Source organism: Quercus lobata, chromosome 3 (genome assembly GCF_001633185.2).
Source record: "Quercus lobata isolate SW786 chromosome 3, ValleyOak3.0 Primary Assembly, whole genome shotgun sequence".
In the NCBI taxonomy this organism is placed as follows: Eukaryota; Viridiplantae; Streptophyta; class Magnoliopsida; order Fagales; family Fagaceae; genus Quercus; species Quercus lobata.
Window position 1 is genome coordinate 68,757,515 of NC_044906.1, and position 22,057 is coordinate 68,779,571.

At 34.0% G+C, this 22,057-nt stretch overlaps 2 protein-coding genes across 2 annotated transcripts; one reads left to right on the plus strand and one right to left on the minus strand.

Moving 5' to 3' along the window:
- Positions 1-277: 277 nt before the first annotated feature.
- LOC115981721 (ribonuclease 3-like) lies at positions 278-3,407 on the minus strand. The gene is made up of 3 exons (XM_031104045.1): positions 2,944-3,407; positions 2,686-2,841; positions 278-902 (listed from the first exon to the last, which is right to left on the minus strand). The coding sequence occupies exons 1-3, from the start codon at positions 3,043-3,045 to the stop codon at positions 480-482; spliced, it is 681 nt and encodes a 226-aa protein (XP_030959905.1). The 5' UTR covers positions 3,046-3,407; the 3' UTR covers positions 278-479.
- Positions 3,408-15,743: 12,336 nt separating this feature from the next.
- Positions 15,744-17,631, plus strand: LOC115981337. The gene is made up of 3 exons (XM_031103488.1): positions 15,744-17,164; positions 17,276-17,553; positions 17,627-17,631. The coding sequence occupies exons 1-3, from the start codon at positions 15,744-15,746 to the stop codon at positions 17,629-17,631; spliced, it is 1,704 nt and encodes a 567-aa protein (XP_030959348.1).
- Positions 17,632-22,057: the final 4,426 nt, after the last annotated feature.

Consider the following 22,057-nt stretch of genomic DNA (forward strand, 5'->3'; position numbering starts at 1 on the left):
AAATATTGGTTATTCGAAATTCTTTTTTGAGCAATTGGTTATTTTAATTAATTACACAACTTTGGCTTATTGAAAACATATATTGTTTTAATTTCTAACCTGATTGTGAGAAAGTTGCTTCTAAAATCATGACTAATCAATAATTTATTACACGTTTCATCTCTCAAACATCAGGATCTTAATCATAGAGTGACAATATTGGCAAAGAGAATTATGTGGAAATTAATTTATTATAGAAAGTAACTCGATCATCAAGTTCTTTTCAATTAAACAAAAATGATAATAAGTAAATGTTTTGAGGAGGGCTATTCCTCAAATAACTTAGCTAGCAATAATTATCTCATACATCTGACATATGCATGATTTCTTTGATATCATGTGAACAATTTAAAATTGTGGAATTCACATGTTGTAAGAGAGATGATGAATATACCGGATGCACATAATACCTTCTCGACCACAATCTCTAGTTCTAATCTCTAGAACTTAGCAAACTGGACATTTGAAGCACATCTGCCCTTTGGAAGGACAGGGCACTCAATGATTTCAGATCCAGAAGTGTCCACACACAAGAAAATTTGGTAAATTTGGCTGTGACCAGTTGAATCCTTATTGCACTCTATCCCAGGGGTGAAACCAACGGCCTCTTTTATGGCTTCTACAACGCTGTCTAGGCTGTAAAATCCATCATCTGGTACAATTTCTGCTTTCTTAAGGATTTGTAAGAGGTTTACTTTCTCCTTCAGTTTGAGAGCTGCTTCAAAGTACTCACGCTGGTCAAGTTCAGACTCTGAGCAAGTCCCATGCTTTTCCCATTCATGTGACCAGAACCTATAGCCATTGCTACTTGGGCAGCTAAGTGATGGCCAATCCTTTTGCATACTGCTCATGATTTCTGAGAGCTGCATCAGACATTATACCAAGAAAACATGAGAAACAATGTATGGAAAGTTAAGAATTGTGTTAAACTCGTGATTGGACAAAATAAACAATATCTCATAAATTACACTTGTGGCAAAATGTGCTAGTGGAGGGGTGTTCAAGTTCCATGCCAGTTTGTAACGATTTCTTTGTTACTAATGGTTTTGGTATGAAAATGTATTTCATGTGGGTTCTTGAAAGTGATAAGAAAATTGGCTTCCATGTGACATTAATTAGCTTTATTCATAATCCTGGGGAGGGGATGATTACGCATTTTACTCACTACAAGTTTTGCTTAAGGATGTACATTCAACCCACCAACTCGATTAACTGTACCCAAACTAATCCAATTCAGTGTTTGAAATTGCTTTTTAGTGGGTTGATAGGTTGAGTTGAATTGGTTTTATTTATTTAATTTAATTTATTTATAAAATATATCAAATAGGAAAAAAAAAATTTCAACTTGACTAATCCAACCTAACGTGTGTATATTAAATTCGTTGGATTCTAATTTATTTTGAAATTAGGGATTTAGTTTACATTTGTTAATTTGATTTATTTTGTTGTTTGAGCCTTAGTTTTGATGAAATAATATTAAACCAAATTATGTAAACTCTAATCATCTATAAAATAATGAGTTTAACTAGATGAATGAAGATCCTTCTTTTTTTATTAAAATTGATAAAGTAACTCTAACAGGACGGTTAAACTAATTCACACGTCTTGAGTTATGTTGGCTTTTAGAATAACTATAACTTAGCTAGGTTGGGTTAGAAAACTTTCAACTTGAGGAATTGGGTTGGGTTCAAAAAGACTCTAAACCCAATCTAGCTCGACCCTTATGTACATATCCCTAATCTTGCACCATCTCTCGAAGCAGGGATAGATTTAATTTGATATAAATATATATATATATATATATATATATTAAATATCATTTTCTGTTATCTAATCATGTATTATATTTTTACAATCAGAATTACTCAAAATGGACCATGAAGAATGTCAAATAAATTATAAAAGTTTACCTGCGGATATAAATAGATAATATATATGGACTATACAAAAAGCTAATAGTAGGAACACCCAATCAAACTTTTACTTGGTGGCTTAGTTGGGTGATTGCCATTTGGTACGTGACAATATAGCTTATAAGGGAATGGTGTGGTCCTGCCTATGATGGTCACAAAGCAAACTAATGGGATTTGCTTGCAATTGTCGTCTTGCCCAACTTTATGAAGATTGGAGTAAAGTAATATATAAACAATATATAAAACTTTCATCTTATATAAATTACCGACCATAATAAAAATAAAAATCATTTTACTTAGATTTGGACATTTATCTATAAGATAAAATGTCTCATCCAGATTTATTTTCTCTCTTTCATCGATGAATGAAAATGTTCAAATATTGGATATTTGATCGAGGTCTAGATATATCCGTACCTTTCAGCTACTTTGTGACATGTTTAATTAACCCTAAAAACTAAGGGTCTCACTCATATTTTAAAAGTACTTAAAATATATATATATATATATATATATTAATAAAAGAGAAAATCAAAAGTGCAACTTATGACAAAATAAAATGATGAAAAAGAATGCATGTTGACGGTAATTAATTTGTTGAGTGACACCAAAGTTTTTAAACTGTAGATTTGTTGTCTTCGTCATTATTTCATTTGATCATTTGAAATCAAACTTCAACCATTTTTATCATTTGTAAGAGATCAGATCACATTAAAAAATGAAAGTGATATACCTGAGATTTATCAAAGACACTGTCTGGATCACAGTTTGAAGGGTACGATCCATCCTTGTAATTAGGCCAGAGTCCATGAATGCCAAAATCTGCTGCAGGCTTCCCAGTCTTAGGGTAGCAGCAAGTATGCTTTGTGTCACAGTATGCTCCTGGCCACTGTGTCAACAAAAGATTTTTCAAAACCAAAAGAAAAAAGAGAGAAAATAACTTGTTACGATGAAGAGAACTATGTTAAAGTGAGAGCAACACCAAAATAACCTGTTGAACAAAGTAAAAGAAATCAAAATCCTGTGAAACACAAAGAACTGATAGATATTGCACTATCAGAAGCTTGATCAATATTGACCATTTGAGCTCCATGTTTGTTACTCTCTTTTCAACAACTCTTTGGGGATTGGTTTATGAGCTTTGGAATAATGAGAATGTACTAGGGTTAGGTTAAAGAGACTTTAAAGCTTTGTATTCTTTTAGCTGAGTAGGTTTAGGCTTTATTTATAGGGGAAAAAGGAAAGGTTAAGCTCCTTAAGGATAGAATATCCGAGACTGTATATGCTTGTAGCTTATCGATCTTCATTATTAATTTATTATCTTGGCTTACGTGAGTATCGTTCTCAAGTTTGTTATGTCTTACCCTTTTTGTATTTGCTTTGAAGTTAATTGTTTAATAACAATGTCTATGGTATTTTCCTTCATATCCAATGCTAAAATGAAGAGCTAGCTAGGGAGGTGGAAGAGAAGCCTTAGTTTTATCGATCATCCGGTGGATAAATCATAAATGTGAATATGATGGGATGGCTTACCTCATTCATGATCTCTTACCTCTTGGGTGAAAATAAATCCAACCAACCAAAACAATACCCCATTTCATAAACAAGAGTGATGTTACGGAATATAAATTCAACGCGAAAATTACATTTAAAGTCTATAGTTTTGGGGTATAACAAATTAAATCAAATATTTTCAATAGTAATATATATTAAATGATAATATTTCAAAAGTAATAAATTAAATCTCAATACATCAAATTAATTGTGCATTTGATATTTAGTATGGTTGAAATTTTAATTTGTTACATTTGGAATTATAAGGTAAAATTTGTTATAATTATAAGGTTTAAAATCTAAATTTTTCTAAGTTTAACTATATAGGCTTTATAAATTAATGTGTCAAACATAAAAAATATATTTATTTATTTATTTATATAATTAAGAAATTTATAATGTGTATTGTTCAAATGACACCATTAACGGTCATTGTTATGTCAATTTTGAGTGTAATACTTTTTTTTTAATAGACAGAGTTTGGTTCCAAGCATATTTGGAGTTTTGGACTTTATAATGACGAGACACTTGTCATTTTTCTATAGATGGTTGGAATCCAGGAATCCAAATATGCTTGGAGACAAACCCTTTTCTTTTTTTTTTTAAATTTTTTTTATTAAATTTGTATTATACTCAAAAACTCAAAAGAGCTAAGCATTGCACAATTAAATATTTACACATAAAATACTATATACTGCAAAGAATTAAGAGTTTTTTTTTTTTTTTTTTTTTTTTTTTGAGAAACAGAATTAAGAGTTAAGATCAAAATCTAGAGGGTTCTATTTTTAAAACTAGAACCCTCTAGATTTAGAGGAAGGGTTTTGTGTAATTTTCTTTAAGGTTATCGTTAGGATAAATCTTACTTTAATTAAGTTAGCATTAGTCACCACCGCACACCCTTGATGCAATGGTCACTTTACAAATAAAAGTGCTTGTAAGGTATGAGGGACAAGAGCGGGAGGTTAAAGTTTCCAAAAAGAAGTTTCATATATATATACGCTTAGATTAGGTTAGAGTAGAAATTCTATCTTGTAAAAAAAATAAAAATAAAAAGTTAGCATTAGTTAGTTACCATACGAATATTCGTATGGTAATTGACTAATGCTAACTTAATTAAAGTAATTAAGCAAGCAAGTCTCCTCCAAGTTTCATTTTAAAATTTTCCACATCTTAATGGAAAGTTCCATGAGCCTATCCTGGTCCATTTATAATGTTGTCCCCTCTAATTGGACTTTTGAGAACCTAATTAATGATAAAAATGCACTATATATATTGCCTTTTTTTTTAGAGAAATATATATATTGCTTTTAAATTCATAAGTGAGCAATGGTTATCCATAGATTTTCCTTCAAGTTAATGTGAAAGCTTTCAAGCTCATCTTCTTGTATCGAATGGATGTGATACGTTATTCTGACTAGGCATTTTTATCAATTTATATGCTTTTTATACATGTGGATGAACAGGCTGGTTTCACAGCATTGCGTGCATGTCAATTTTGTTTGGCATCAAATCTATTAATCTCTTGACATGTTCCTAATACACACATTGGACGGCGATGTGGGTTTTTCCCTGGAATCTCATATTCTCATGCAATTGTTTTCACTAAGAAATAATAACATTTCGGGTGTAATTGCTCTCATAATTGAAAACTATCACGGATTTTGTTTTCCCCTCTATGGGAATGATTACTCTTGGAGTTAATTAAACATTGTTTTTCAATTCAAACCTTGAAAATTGACCTCTCCTTTTAGACAAAACAAGACCAAGACGTACACTTTCTAAGTCATGTCTAGGCCTTTTTGGTCAACAAGAATAAGAATAGTTATGTATATTTTCAAATTTAACTTGATCCAAAAAAGAAAGTTAGATGTTTAGAACTCTAGGACTATGACCATGTCTCTATCATGAGGTGCCATGATGATTAATTGTTAACTTATTATTACCTCTCTTTGAAAATAGACCCTTGATTCATGAATTTGTTCCGCAAATTAATCCAATAACCCCAAGCTTGAACTCCAAGATTGCATTTTTTTTTTCTTTAATTTATTGTTATAAGGATTCTTTGGATTTTACTTCAGGAATTCGGCACTGGAAAAAAAATGTTTTCATTTTTACCTTTAACCGAAAATGGCTCCAAAAAATCCTGATCAATCAGTAGTTTAAACTTTTCATAAATATTTCATATCTCAATCATTAAAATTATACATCAAATACAAATTTAAATAAATTGTTGCATGTGTGGAAATTAAAATTCCATAGGAATGGTATTGCGAGGAATTTCGATAGGGAGTGCCAACAGTTAGAATTGGGCTAGTGATCTATAATTTATAAACTTAAGTTTACTTGTGTGAGCCAAACAAATCAAGATCACAATTTGCTACTATAGTAAATTGAATTAAAATTTGAAGTGGTACAATGATTTGCAATTATTATGGACAGCTACAGAACTTTGGGACATTTATTTTATTAAATAGACATTTCTAGAGATACGAGCAAGGTTTGTTCAGACTGATAATTGTACGGAAAAAGGGAGGAAAAAAAAAAAAAAACAGATAATTGAGTTTCTAATATACAATAACCTCTTGATTTAGTGCAAGCAAGAGATATCTTTATCAATTTAGTACGCAACCATTTTTACAAAATTTTCTTAAAACTTCAGACTTTTATTAATTTTCATTTGGACCTATCATTAATATCACTTATTTATTTATTATTTATAAATTATCACGTCAACAGTTATAAAATAATTTGTGAAAATGGTTAGACTTTTTTTTTTTTTTGAGAAAGTTTCAATCTATGGTGTCCTGTTTATGATGATAACTCTTTATCATGTAGACGGGGATTAAATCTCAAATTTCTTATTCAATTATCAGAGACTTTACCAATTAAGTTAAATAAAACAGACTAAAATTGTTAAACTTATTGCTACGTAAATAGTTCTAGAATTGGCATTTTGTGGTAGCTAGGTATGGTCGTGTGTGGACGAATCACTAGCATAACGTGACTTCTATGCCTTTCGTTACTTTCTAAATTTGTTGATATTCTTTCATTGCATTACATGACACGAAACTTGCATGAAAACCATCATCTTCATGCTTTGGGTTTGGTCTCTCTCTCTCTCTCTCTCTCTCTCTCTCTCAATGGCAAAGCTTTATCAAATGTGAAACGTTGAAACCAACTTGGCCCGATGTGACTGTGTGATGGTAATTGATCGAAAGGACATGTATGTGTATATGATGAGATCCCTAAGGAAAGAAAGTGGTTCTCCTAACTTAATAAATCACCGTCCAAACAGTTTGAAACTTTTGGGTCTACTTCACGTTGACAGTATTGCACATGTTAAGGTAGGTGTTCCTTAACCAAAATAATTTTGACTTGCACGTTAATTCTACCTACTAGCCTGGTCCTCCATTTTATGCATAAAATCATGATTGCACTTGTGCATTAGAGACTTACGTATCGAACCCTTATCGAAGATAAAGCTTGAAAGCCTTAACCCATAAGCACTTTAAAATTAGGCAAAGTTTATTTATTATTATATCTTAAAAAAATAGAGGATAACACATTTCATTAAACCAAAAAGTACTGTGTAGTATAACTTGTAATGTCCTCTTATAAAAGTTACGATAGCTTTTAAGTGGAGTTTGTAATATGTTTTTGTATTAGAATCTCGGTCTCTCTCTTATGTGTGCATTTTTGTTTCAAAAAAAAAAAAAAAAAGAAAGAAAGAATTGAAAAAGAGAAAGTTGTATTAACATCATTTTGTAAAGCTCTTGCGAGAAAACTTGGGCTTTCCTCAACCCATACGCCAACTGTTGCAATCATTGGGATAAATAGACCAATTTCCCTCTTTGACACAATGTTGGATACCCTTCGTGTTTCATTTTGTAGAAATCATTAAGAGAAAAAAGTATTTTATATCAAATGATATCATGTTATTCATATCAAAATTCAATAAATGAGAGATATATGTATAAAAATAACTACCCACTAATATTTATGTCTTTTATTTGTTAGTGAGATAGTTATTTTTCATTGACATGTCTCACACTTATTAAATTTTGATACTACTAACATGTTATCATTTGATACCAAATACAACTTTTATTTTCTGCTGTCACCATTCTATTCTCTATAAATGCAGTAGATTTATTTGGAGTGATTCATATTCCTACAAATACTTCTTGGCATATTCTGGTATGATATTGTGGTCTAATAGAAGTCTTCCATATATGAAGAAACCAAAAAAAAAAAAAAAGAAGATATGCCCTCCAGTTTTACATCAGCTCATTTATCACACGCAAAAGGTTAGTGTCCCTTGACAATCTTCTAGATATCGGTTCAATTAACGGTATGTTAGAATATAAGTGCCCTCCAGTTTTACTTCATGAGGGAAAAACAGAGAACCTAAGGTGATGATTGGTTCTTAAAAAATGGTGTATTCACTTTCATTTTCACTTTTCTACATTCATTTAAAAAAAAAAAAAAAAGACTCATTTTCACATTTGAGTCTGTTTGGAAATCAGTTTTGAATTTATAATTTGAGTTCAGTTTGGCTATTGTTCTCTATTTTACGAGAAAAACACCTTTTTTTTTTTTTTTTTTACTTACACAAGTCACTTTAGTTATTGTGTAAGTCAGACTTGAAAGGACTTAACAGTTGGTGGATTCTAATTATTTTCAAGAAATTAACGAGAATGCCGCTCTACTTGTTTTCACTTAAAATGAAAAATGCTGGAAATGTGTATTCAAATCCAAATTTTAAGATACCAAAAATGAAAACTAAGTAAAAATATACTAGTTTTTTCAGTGGTAGGTCTCACAAAAAACTAAAAATGAATACATAAATCACCTACTTTTTTCTCAAATCAAACACCCTCTAAGGAATTACTATAACATAATTGAACTCAAATTCAAGACAGATGAAAAGCAATTCTCTTTTTTTGAAAAAAAAAAAAAAAAGAAAAAAAAAAAAAGAAAAGGTGTTTGTTCAATTGAGCTAGGCAATTGAGGTAACCATGGGCCTCTCTACAGCTAGCCCATCATCCACCATGGACAAGAGCAGAAGCTAATCACCAATCGGTAATGCCAATTTGAGCCCAACCAAAGTGTAAGGTTGAATTTAATCAACCATGTGTTGGCTTTATTTCATGACATATTTGCTTGTAATACAGCACTTAGAAACTCTGTATTTAGGTGGGAATTATGTAAGGGTAGTGTGTGAGAGAGTGTGAAGAAATACTCAAGACTGTGCAGTGAAGTAGGGACTCGCGGTTGGATCTCGCGGGAAGCTCGCGGCTTGCAAGCCGCCAAAAGTTGCACACGTGCAGAGCATGCAGGGGAGCTGAACAGTCATGCCAGCTGGAGTACTACAAGACGAAAATCCAAACTGGCCATTTAGCTAGCTCGCAGCTTGAACTCGCGACTCAGTTAAGTCGCAAGGTTAAGTCGCAAGGTTAAGTCGCCAGCCAACCCTGTTTTGGAAAAACTAACTCTTTGCATTCCATTCTCACACCAGTATAAATACCCCTCATTCCCACAAAAAATGGGTGGCCATTCAGAAAGAAAAACCCTAAGAGAGGTTTCTTCAAAACACCCACCCAATTAGGGAGAGCTACTCATTCTTAGAGAGAAATCTTTATAGTCTCTTCTCATTCCCTCTCTCATTGTCATAACTATTGAGAGGAGATTTCTATCCAAACACTACCCACACCCATTTAGAGTGTTGAGTATTTTTGGAGCTTTGGGAAGCATTGGAAGATGCCAAGGATAACGAATGCTATGGATTATAGCGGAATCCGGTAAGTTAGAAAAGAAAAAGGTTCGGCGCAACCTCATTGGAGCAAGAAGCTTGGAGGGCTTAGGTACATCGAGTAGATTAGGCTTGGAGGGTCTATTGCTGTTCTTGTATCCCAACTACATTTTCTAGTAGATTATTGACCGCTTGGAGGGCGGCGGAGAGGTTTTACGCTGAGGGCTTCGGTTTCCTCTTCGATAACACATCGTGTGTTGTCCTTGTGTTTGTATTTCTCTTCCCTTTATCTTTGCCTCTTATTTTCTACTGTGGATGTGATTTTAATTGGCCTAGATTGTTTACCAATTCTGTATTAAGTTTTTGTTTATGTTCCGCACATTAATTGTTTGATATAAAGCTTGAATTAGTAATTTGTAAATTGGGGGTCTAAACGTTCAAGGGTGTTTTTATACACATATTTGAACTTTCAATTGGTATCAGAGTGGGTACACTTGTTTTGGTTTTATTACCTAAGTGTGATCCTTGACCCCTTGTGTGTTTTGCCATGGATAATGCTTTGTATGCTTCTATGGATATTGTTGATTGTAACATGCCATGTGTTTGTGAAAATGCCTCTATGAGTGTTAATCCTCATAATTGTGATGACATGTTATTTGAATCTATGAGTGTTGTTGACAAACTCTTGAAGAAATGAGCTAAGAAGTTTCAAAAGAATTTGAGCAAGTTAGTTTGTGAAAAGGATGATTTGATTACTAAACTCAATGAATCCAACAAATTGGTTGAGAAATATAAGAATCTTGCTGAAATTTCTCTTGAAAAGCTGAAAGAGTTTGAATGTTTAAATAAGGACTTGGATGCTAAACTTGTTTTGTCTAACAAACTTGTTGATGATCTTAAATCTGAAAATGAATCTCTTAAGATGCATGCCAAGTGTTTGATTGCTGAACCTGTTGCTAAAATGGAAGAAAATATATGTTGCAATCATGTTGTGGTACCCGATTTTGTGCCTATTGTGTGTTCTACCTCAAAGGACAAATCGGTGTACATTCCTCCACACAAAAGAAATCAAAAAGTGGAGAGAAAGGCTCTTAAGCCTAAGCCTCTGTTTAGGTCCCAATCTAGGGATTTGAGTGGATCTAAGTTTGTTCCTACTTGCCACCATTGCGGTGTGATCGGTCACATAAGACCCCAATGCCCCAAGTTAAAAAGAGAACAAACCTTTGTTGTTAGATCCCTTCCCAAAAAGCCTAATGGACCTAAATACATTGTTTGTCACCATTGTGGTGCCTTTGGTCATCTAAGACCTCATTGCTCTAAGTTTCAAGCTCTTAAGAGAATCAAAAGAAAAGAGAAACTTGAGCTTTTTGGAAGTTGTGCTTTGAAAGCTAAACCGGATTGGATGGAAAATGGTAAGTTGTTGAAGAAAGTGGTTAATGCTCTTACCTCCTTGTCTATGTGCATCTCCGGTTTCATTCTTCCAACCCTCGTCTCACTTCCCATGAGACACTCATTCCAAACAATCGTTCCGTTTGGATGAGGAAGGGTTCCTATGGTTGAGCTTTTGCTCTTTTGGTCCTTGATCTAATTCTTTCGATCTTTGTAGGACCCTTCATGCATTAAATGTCATATCTTCATGCATTTTGTGCATCTTGCATTTATTTGTATGCATTGTTTTGTTTTTTATCTTACTTTTATATTTCAGTTTTGTGTGAGTAAAAAATCCAAAACCACATAAAAGTGAAAAATTCAAAAAGTTTGATCGTATATGTTTGAGCACATATCACATGTGAGTTTGGCCTTGTACCTTTGTACAAATGGCTTTGTGCATTTACGAGCTTAGCTTGTTATTTTTGCACTTATATCTTTGTGGGAAAAATCTTGACATCTTTGTGTGATTGTTGTAAATCGATCTTCAAGCTTGTCATGAATGATTAGTCAATAGTCATGTTGGTTTTGATACATGCGTAGACTTGTGCTTATATCTCTTCCCACTCTTTTATTTTTATTGCTTAAAAAGCTCAATAAATGTAAATCTCAAAATGAAAAGAGATAATGAGCTGCAAAAGCCGTCGCATATACTAGTATTTGACTAGGAAAAAGGGAAAGCGACTTGTATTGAAAATGTTTGATGCCCAAAAGCCAAAGGCTTGTTCATCAAATTGAAATATCAAAAATTTCAGGCATCAATCTCAAAAATGAGATGTATTGCTCAAAATGAGTTGTATTGATTCAAAATGATCAAATGATATAAATTGTAAGAAGCCAAATGAAAAGCTTCAATCTTATGTAATCATTTTCTTGTGGGAGGTCATATATGTTCATTTCTATAATTGAGATAGACCACTTGACTTAATACTAGTTGTGTATGATTTGATTGAATTGATCATTGAAACTTCACTCTAGACTAAGGACTATTCCACATTTGATACACACACACAACACACATGCCTAATGTTCAATAAATGTTTTATTCATTTGTTAGATTGTACTTGTCTAAATGTGATGTGTGTGTGCTCAATCATATATGGTTCAATCCAAAAATATTTTTGATCATTTTATATGTTTTTGGAAGTGATTTTTATCACTCTTTGTGTTCATGTTTAGTGTTTACTTTGTTTTTCATTATTTAAACATGTTCTGTATTGAAAAACAAGTGTTAGAGTTTTTCGCGGTTCAGTTGGCAACTCGCCAGTTGCGAAACCCCAGTTGCGAGTTCATCCAAAAGTTTTTGGCGACTCACTCGCGACTCACGAAAATTTTTGCGACCGAATCTCGCGACTCGCCTAGTCGCGAAACGCCCAGAAATAGCTTTTTAAATGGCTTTTTGTGGGAAACTTGTTTTAAACCTCTCTCATCATCTCTAAAACCCCTCTTTCAATATTTTTACATCAAAACCCAACCAATTTGAATGGTTTTTCATTCCATTAACATTTCTAAGGTAATTATAAATTCTTTTCATTAATTTTGATCCTTGGATTATGTTTTGGAGAGTTTTGTGCTCTTGGTTGGGATTTTTATCATAGGGGTTGGGAAAACTTAATTTTTGTCAAATTTCTTCATGGGATTGGTTTCTTTTGTTGATTTGCATTGGATGTTGGCCCCTTGTGGCAAAAAGAACATGTATTAAGGGTAGATTTCATGATGTTCATGCATTGTTTCACATTATTGTTCATGGTATGCATGCTAGGTGTTTGATAAAATGTCTCTTATACATTTTCTCGCTTGTTTGGACTCCGATGAGTATCAAACTTTGGGGTTTCTCATGTTTCCTCATTAGGAACATGTTTGGTTCATTGGTTGTGTATTTAACACGCCTTACCCCACATGTGCATTTTTCATGCATTGGTCATGCATTGCACTTAGTCACCTCTTGCACACACCTTTGCTACCCTTATCATGCATTGGTCTTTACCTTACTTCTTCATCCTAGCATGTCATGTTTACCTTATACTTTGTAGCATTTTACTTTGTCTTAGGTTTGAGCTTTTTTTTCTCATTCATCTCACACCCCTCATGCATTATTAGCATTGTTCGTACCTTCATCTCTTGCCCTCGTTTCTTCTTGACCCTTTGTCTATTCCTGATAAAAAGGGGGAGAGTGTACTCTAGAGAGTATACCGGAGTATTTTGTCATTTCTATGACTCTTGTGCACATCCTTGGGGGAGAAATTTTATTTCTCATGCACATTTGTAGGGGGAGAGATTTTTCATTGTGGAGATGCATATACCAAGGGGGAGAAGACATTATGTTAATTAGAAAACTTTGTTCTGTTTGTTTTCTTGTTGGCTTTATGGTGCTTTGAGTTATGCTTTATTGTTCTCATCGCATCATGTTTGTTTTGGACATGCATACTTCCTTATGCTATTGTGCTTCATTGAATGCATGTTCGAATGATCAATTGCTTTGCTATGTGATCATTGTAGTCATTTCTATATGACTGTTTTGGTGTTTGATCAAGTTGCTCATATGTTTCACAACATGTTTACTTGATCTCTTTTTACTTGTTACATTATACTTGTCCTTGTATTACTTGCTTTACCTTGAGGGTCTAATGTGTTTTGTGCAAGTGTTTCAGGTTACAAGTATATATGTTCTAAGTGCATCACAGCTTCTCATCATTCTTAAGGGGAGAAATTTTAAGCACTTTGAGCTTATATTGTTTAAGTTTATATTCAGTATTTTATGTTTGTACCCATGTTGCTTTTGTAAGCTATTAGGGTTTGTTTTCATTATCTGTAGGCTTTATGGTTTGTACCATGCTTCTTGCAGCCTTTATGCTTTGTTTAAATCAGTACTTCTAACTAAATGTCATGCATTTTGTTGTTAAGTACTGTCACTCTTGTGCCCTTGTAAGATTGTTCCTAGATGCATATACTTAGTGTATTATGCATTGGTTGAGTGTTGGGCATGCAAGTGACTTGCATTGAGCTTGTTAGCTTGTATGTCCAAGTGTTCATTCCAAGTGTGAATGAGTATTGTGGTCATTACCTTGTAGCGATTGCTTGTTTGATCAAGCCATGATTTGTTTCTTATATCCATCTTTGCTTGATCACATCATGCCTGCTTCACATGCATTTCATGCTTTTTTGTATACAATGATCATAGTGTATTGTTGTGTTTCAGGAGATTCATGTTCATATGATTCAAGAGCTTTACAGTTTCTAGATTTAGGTGTAAGTTAGTTTTGCTATTGTTCCCAAACTCACGTTTAAGTCTAGAGTCTGTTTTAGGGTGTTTTGTCACGGAATAGCTAAAGGGGAAGATTGTAAGGTTGAATTTAATCAACCATATGTTGGCTTTATTCTGTGACATATTTGCTTGTAATACAACACTTAGAAACCCTGTATTTAAGTGGGAATCATGTAAGGGTAGTGTGTGAGAGAGTGTGAAGAAATGCTCAAGACTGTGCAGTGAAGCAAGAACTCGCGGCTAGATCTCGCGGGAAGCTCGAGGCTTGCAAGCCACCAAAAGTTGCACACGCGCAGAGCATGCAGGGGAGTTGAACAGTCATGCCAGCTGAAGTACTACAGGACAAAAATCCAGACTGGCCATTTAGCTAGCTCGCGGCTTGAACTCGTGACTCAGTTAAGTCGCGAGGTCAAGTCGCCAGCCAACCCTGTTTTGGAAAAACTGACTCTTTGCATTCCATTCTCACACCAGTATAAATACCCATCATTCCCACAAAAAATGGGTGGCCATTCAGAAAGAAAAACCCTAAGAGAGGTTTCTTCAAAACACCCACCCAATTAGAGAGAGCTACTCATTCTTAGAGAGAAATCTTTGTAGTCTCTTCTCATTCCCTCTCTCATTGTCATACCCAAGGTTGTCAAAATCGCGATCCGGATCATAAAATCGCACGATTTTACGATCCCACCTCACCAAAAAGATTAAAATCGTAGCAGGATCGCAAAAATGTTAGGATCGTTTGTAGGATCGTGTAGGATCGTATAGGATCGTAGGATTGTATGGGATCCTACCGATCCTACCATTAGGCTTTTTTGGCTTTTTTTTTTTTTTTTTTAAGTGGGATTCATTTGGGTCATTTGGGTAAGTCCAGTAAAATAATGCCCGGCCCACCTAAAGGTCCAATACCCATAAGCCCAATGAATTAAAGTCCTAAATTACCCCTCTCTCAAAATAAAATCCCAAAAAAACCTATACTACTTAAGTTAAGTTTTCAAACAAAACCTAAATATTTTAGAAACCCTTAAAAGCTTCAGCAGTCAACAGACTCAACACTCAACACGCACGACGCACCTGCTCCCTCCCGCGCGCCTCCACAGTCCGACTCCCCTGTTAAAAACCCAGCACTCAGCCCTCTCAATGGCGAACTATTGCTGCTCTCAATCTTTCTTAAGTATTTAGAAACTTTCAAAAACCAGCACCTCAGTCCCGCACGGTCGCATCTGCTCAATTCTCTGTCAAAAGCTCCAGAACGCAGCAGCTCTGTCCCGCGCGCCTCCACAGTCCCCTGTCAAAAACCCAGCACTCAGCCCTCTCAATGGTGAGCTATTGCTGCTTTCAATCCTTCTTAAGTATTTAGAAACATTTAGAAACCAACACCTCAGTCCCGCACCTCCTCAATCGAGTCCATCCTCTGTCAAAAACCCAGCACCTCTCAGCCCTGTCAATGATGTTGCTGTGAGCCATTGCTGCCTTTAAGCTTTCTGGTAATCTTTTTTGGTAGTTAGTACTTATTAAGTTAGTAGTTTATCATTTATTTGCACTTTGATAGCTTGATTCCAGATTGTTGTGTTGTGTTGTGTTTATGTTTTTATTTTTCTATTTTGTTAACTAAATTAAGTAAAATTTGAAAAATTAAGAAACAGGGTCTTTAGTATTTGATTCTTTGAGAAATATTAGTAAACACAATTAGTAGTTTAGAATTGCACATAACCTGTTTGATGAATTTTCTGTGTGATTTTTTTGAGCATGCTCTGTATCTTGGTGTCTTTTTTTGCAGCTCTAGTACAAATATACAATGTCTAATTTGGCTAGAAAGAAAATTAAGCGAAAAAATGCACCAGGAAATAGGTCTGACCTGGGATGGGAACATGGTGTTGAAGTAGGTTCAAGGCAAGTTCAATGTAATTATTGCAAAGAAATTCATAGTGGGGGTATATATAGGCTGAAGCATCATTTAGCTGGGACTAGGAAAAATGTTTCAGCTTGTCCTAGTGTGCCAGAAAAGGTGAGGGAAAAATTTGCGACTCTTTTGTATGCCCAATCTGAAGCATCTATAAAAAAGAAAAGGTGGTATACTATAGAAGAAGAGGATGATGGCAATGATGATGAATTAGTTGAAGTACAACAACTACATTCATCAAAAGGGAGGGGCAAACACATAGGCTCCATGGATAAGTTTGTTACAAAAAATAAGCAAGTAACAATGAATCGTGTGTTTAAAAAAGGAGAACGTGATCTAGTGATCCAACAAATTGCTAGATTCTTCTACACTAGTGCCATCCCTTTTAATTGTGTCAAAAATCCGGAGTTTCTGCAAATGATTGATATGATTTCAAGATTTGGGATTGGCCTCAAGCCTCCTTCCTATCATGAGATTAGGGAGACATGCTTGAAGAAAGAGGTAGATTTTACACAACAAATGCTTGAAGAATATAAGATTGAATGGAAAAAAACAGGTTGTTCAATTATGTCTGATGGCTGGTCTGATAAGAAAAGGAGATCCATTTGTAATTTTTTGGTGAATAGTCCCAAAGGAACCATTTTCCTATACTCTATAGACACATCTAACATATCTAAAACAGCTGAAAAAGTTTGTCAAATGTTAGATGAAGTTGTCGATAGGGTTGGAGAGGAGAATGTTGTGCAATTGGTGACTGACAATGCTGCTAACTACAAACTAGCTGGAGAGATGTTGATGCAGAAGAGAAAGTGCCTGTTTTGGACTCCATGTGCTGCCCATTGCTTGGATTTGATACTTGAGGATTTTGAAAAAAAGATTAAGGACCATAAGTACACAATTGCAAAGGGGAAGAAGATTACAACGTTCATATATTCTAGAGCTATGCTTTTAAATTGGTTGAGGGATTTCACTAAAGGGAGGGAATTGATTAGACCTGCTGCCACTAGATTTGCAACATCATATTTGACATTGTCATGCCTTAATGAGTTCAAAGGAGAATTGATGGCAATGTTTTCTTCTGAACAATGGAGGTGTAGTAAATTTGCAAAAACAAAAGAAGGGAAAAGAATTCATGCCATAGTTATGGATAACAATGGCTTTTGGCGACTTGTTGTCAAATGCTTGAAGGCCGCAATACCCCTTTTAAAGGTGCTTCGCCTGGTTGATTCTGATACACCTCCAATGGGATTCATTTATCAAGAAATGGAAAAAGCAAAAGAAGAAATACAGAAAAATTTCAATAATGTTCAAAAGAGGTAACCATTTTATTTATATCTTCCTTAAATTTACATTTGTTTTTAATTCATTAGCTTATTAAATATATATTCTTTTTTTTTTAATATAATATCCACTGTTTTAAATTGTAGTTACAAAGAGATATGGGATATTATTGATGATCGATGGGAAATGCAACTTCATAGGCCTTTGCATGTTGCGGGATACTATTTGAACCCTTCTATTCATTATGATCCTTCTTTTGATCCGGGTTCAGATATTAAATTAGGACTATATACGTGTCTTCAACGAATGGTTCCAGAAGTTAGTGATAGGAAAAAGATAGATATGCAACTTGAAAAATTCAAACAAGCAAAGGGACTCTTTGGTATTGAAGCTGCCATACTAGCCAGAGATACCAAACAGCCAGGTAACAATTTTGTTTTTTGTTTTTTGTTTTACATTCAAATTCATCTTTATTAGTTGTAAATTTTATTCTTAAGACTAAGATATTATAATTCATATATGTATCAGCTGAATGGTGGGACTCATATGGAGATGACTGTCCTGAATTGAAAAAATTTGCTATAAGAATATTGAGCTTAACATGTAGCTCATCTGGTTGTGAAAGAAATTGGAGTGCGTTTGAAATGGTAAGACCAAATGACTTTGGTATATTATGACAAGATGGTTTTCTATTTTCTTTCTTAGTAAAAGTTTGTTTCTTTCCCCCTCCCCTGTGTTTGAGAATTCTCAATTAAAATTATTACAACTATAGGTACATTCAAAAAGGAGAAATCGCTTACACCAGAAAAAAATGAATGACTTGGTCTTCGTTATGTACAACTTGAAGATAAAACAAAAAAGAGCTAAACCATTGAGTACAAAAGAAGAAATTGGTTTGGAGAATTTATCTTCTGATGATGAGTGGTTAGCAGCAGATTCTGTAGATTCAGAAGATGATAGTGCAAATTTTAATGAAGACAATGAAGGTATTAATTTATAACTTTAAAGCCTTCCTTTATAGCTAATATTTATACAAGTTATCAATGTATAGTTTGAATGTGTGACCACTAATCACTAATTTACATTTGTATACTTTACTTATCAAAAAAATTTGTATATTTTGGTTATCAATGTTAGGTGATGATGAGGTTTCAAGAGTTGCTGCCAAAGGAAAAAGTGTGCTAGTTCATGATGTTAGTGATGAATTTCATGAGAATGATGATGGTTCTAATGATGATGATAGTGATCGGCCCCCACCTGGATTTGAGAGAGTTAGGGATTTCGATGATTACGCCATGGATGTTGATACTAGGAAGAATATAGATGATGAAATGAGATATGACAATGATAGTGACTAGATTAGAAGAACTTTAGAATGAGAATTCTCTTTTGGATTTTATATTTGTAATTAGCTAGTTTACCTTAGATTGAGAATTCTCTTTTTGAATTACATATTGTAAATTTGTAGTTAGCTAGTTTTTATATGCTAACTAGCCTAACTTATTTTGAATTTGGAACTTAGAATTTGGAAAACATTTTCCATATGTGTAGATAATATTTTGGTACTTAGTTGCTAATTAAACATGTATTGAACTTTTTAGATATATTATGTCAAAAGTTAAATATATTTTGTTTCGTTAAAATAACATAAGAACAATGTAGTGCGTGTAAATTACATTTTATGATGCAATTTTTGTTTTTTAATGGATGAATTCATATTTTAAGTGATTATATAACATACAAAGTTATTATCAATAGGATTTTTGCTTAAAATCTGAAAATAGGTAGGATCTTACGATCCACGATTCGATCCTACGATCCACGATCTTACCTACCTCCAACGATCCTACGTAGGATCCCGATTTTGACAACCTTGGTCATACCTATTGAAAGGAGATTTCTATCCAAACACTACCCACACCCATTTAGAGTGTTGAGTGTTTTTGGAGTTTTGGGAAGCATTGGAAGATGCCAAGGATGGCGAATGCTATGGATTATAGCGGAATTCGGTAAGCTAGAAAAGAAAAAGGTTCGGCGCAACCTCGTTGGAGCAAGAAGCTTGGAGGGCTTAGATACATTGGGTAGATTAGGCTTGGAGGGTCTATTGCTGTTCATGTATCCCAACTACATTTTCTAGTGGATTATTGACCGCTTGGAGGGCGGCGAAGAGGTTTTACGCCGAGGGCTTCGGTTTCTTCTTCGATAACACATCGTGTGTTGTCCTTGTGTTTGCATCTCTCTTCCCTTTATCTTTGCCTTTTATTTTTTGCTGTGGATGTGATTTTAATTGGCTTAGATTGTTTACCAATTCTGTATTAAGCTTTTGTTTATGTTCCGCACATTAATTGTTTGATATAAAGCTTGAATCGGTAATTTGTAAATTGGGGGTCTAAACGTTCAAGGGTGCTTTTATACACATATTTGAACTTTCACGAAGTCCAAACATCCTGCTGAGCCCAAGCCCCATGGCTCAAACTTTTTGCTTGGATCAAGGGCTAGATAACCAAGCCCTACCTGCTGAGCCAACCAATGTTGCATAGGATTTTTGATTGTCTATGAGTTTCTTGAAAATTTTGCTTTTTCTTTCATCCATCTGTGAACTCTATTACCTAGGAATTTTTTTTTCTTGAAATTTGAAGATACCTATGATCTATAAGCTAAAAATTAAAATTTTCAAACATGAATAACTAAATGTAACTAAATGAATTTCAGTAAACAATAAAAGAAAGGCGCCAACAAATGAGAGAACATGTCCTTATATTGCACAGTTTTAACAAGAGTTTGAAAAATATACCATATAGACACTAATTCAGAATCCTCCAATTAGACTAAGTCGACTACCCATGACTTTACTAGTAGCAGGTATTTTGTAATAAAATTTAGGTGTGAGTATAGTAATAGGATTCGAGGAAGATTAGGGTTTTGAATATATATATAAATTTGGGTTCGTTTAACCCGACCATTTTTTTTAAAGACAGTACAGGCAAGGACGGACCCAATGGGCCCGGGTGGGTATAGTAATAGGATTCGAGTAACTCATGTTGAGGTCTGCTATGCGATTTAGGAGTAGCTGATGTGATGATAAGAGTGATTTGGGATTTTGGAATATGACTGAAACGATATAGTTTAGGATTGGAGATTTGTATTTTAGCTTGGGCAAAACTATACCGTTTGGATGGAGCTAGGTAAGCTTTTATTTTTTTATTGAAACGATGTAGTTTTGGGGCTGATTTAGCAAAAATAAAACACGTCATCATGCACACGTGTCATTTAACAGCAGAAATTAACCGTGGAGGTGAATTGCTAACGGAACCAAACTTCAGAGTATTAAATCAAAGTTCTGAAACTTTGAGGTATAAAGTCCAAGCAACCCAAACTTCAAGGGTGTAATTTTCTATTTACCCTATGTGGGGGGCCAATTATCTAGAAGGTACAATTAAAACTATATGAATTGGGCTTATGGCTCAATCCGAGGATGGTCAAGTAAAGTTATAATGTGAATGGTATAAGAAGTAGAAATAAAAATTGTATATGATAGTCCAAAATACGTCCGAGAAGAAAAGTCATATCGGAAACGGAAATCCGAAGTCAGTAAGAACGTCTTATCATCTTGGACATTCTTCAAGGTTGCATCACAACTAGGAGTCAGACATTGGATAAGGAATGAGCAAAGGGAGGCAACAAATATCTTCAAAAGCTGCTACCTCCACATTAAATGCTTCCCAACTAACTCTCTAGCCGCATTAATGTAGAGGCGATACCTGAACAGTGGTCAAGCAGCCTTACAACTACTAGTTGATGGTTCTGAGAGGTGTTGGATGGGACAAGAAGGAGTTCCTAAAATCTAACTTACATGTGTATGGTAGAAATGATATCAAGATTGCAGTATATAGCATAGGAAGATGGCCTAAAGAAAAGAGATCGGAAAAATCAAGAAATCTTTATAACAATACTTTGAACTCTTGTAACTTTGTTTATCAACAAGACATTATACCATAGCTCCTCAGGCCATACCGAGGACAGATTTTCTTATCTTATTTGTGTTTAATGATCTTTAATTAACAACTTTTTTTTGTCTTTCTTCTGGAGTAGAACTAGTTCTTTCACTTACGCTCTACAAATTCATTGTTTCGACTTGTTGGGCTAAAACCCAATCCTATACTGGGTCCAATCCAAATTCAGCCCTTACACCCTAGATCTTATATCAAAATGAACCTAGACATTCCTTTAAAATCATTTATGATTGATTCTATATTAAATTTAGTAGCACTCTTTTTTTCAAAGTACAAAATGAAGAGCCTGTTAAAAATTCATATTCCATAATAAAAAAATTCTTTATAAAATTTTGTTTGTGAATTTTTAGAGATTGAGATATTGGCATTAGAGGTTGCAATATTGCGTAGCATTGACTTTTGAAATATTTGCATTTTTTTTCTTGAAGCTAAATTGTAGTTAATTGTCACATAATCTACAAATCGAAAAAAAATTATTATTTCAGTATATGTGCAATATTGATCTAACTAAAAAAATAATAGGTTTTGAAAAAAAAAAAAAAAAAAACAAATGAATTCTTTAGGTGCAGTCAAATAGCAAAAAGCAAAATGTTAATCAACTTAACACACTATCATGCACCACATAACTATACGCACAACTTCACAGCCAATGATACACATGACATTTACGGATTTTTGATTTGTAAAGTTGGGTTTGTTAGGGGCCACGGCCCAAAGAATGGGCCAACATGGCCATTTTATTTTTAGATTATTTGGGCTAGTTTTAGTTTTTGCGGGGACTAGCTAGTTTTAATTCTGGAAGGGGATCAAGTACTATTTTTCTTAGGTTTAAATTTTAAAGATAAATCTACCATTTAATTTTCAACTCCAATGAGCATGTATCACCGATTCACCATTGGAGATTTTGTTGATGAC

What these genes read in the sequence shown, in the direction of transcription:
- LOC115981337 (XM_031103488.1), top strand. Translation starts at nt 15,744, where the DNA reads ATGTCTAATTTGGCTAGAAAGAAAATTAAGCGAAAAAATGCACCAGGA. An exon ending in TTCAATAATGTTCAAAAGAG is followed by an intron (nt 17,165 to 17,275) that starts GTAACCATTTTA and finishes TTTAAATTGTAG; the next exon opens with TTACAAAGAGATATGGGATA.
- LOC115981721 (XM_031104045.1), bottom strand. Translation starts at nt 3,045, where the DNA reads ATGGAGCTCAAATGGTCAATATTGATCAAGCTTCTGATAGTGCAATAT. An exon ending in TCTTTTACTTTGTTCAACAG is followed by an intron (nt 2,842 to 2,943) that starts GTTATTTTGGTG and finishes TTGTTGACACAG; the next exon opens with TGGCCAGGAGCATACTGTGA. An exon ending in GTGTCTTTGATAAATCTCAG is followed by an intron (nt 903 to 2,685) that starts GTATATCACTTT and finishes TGTCTGATGCAG; the next exon opens with CTCTCAGAAATCATGAGCAG.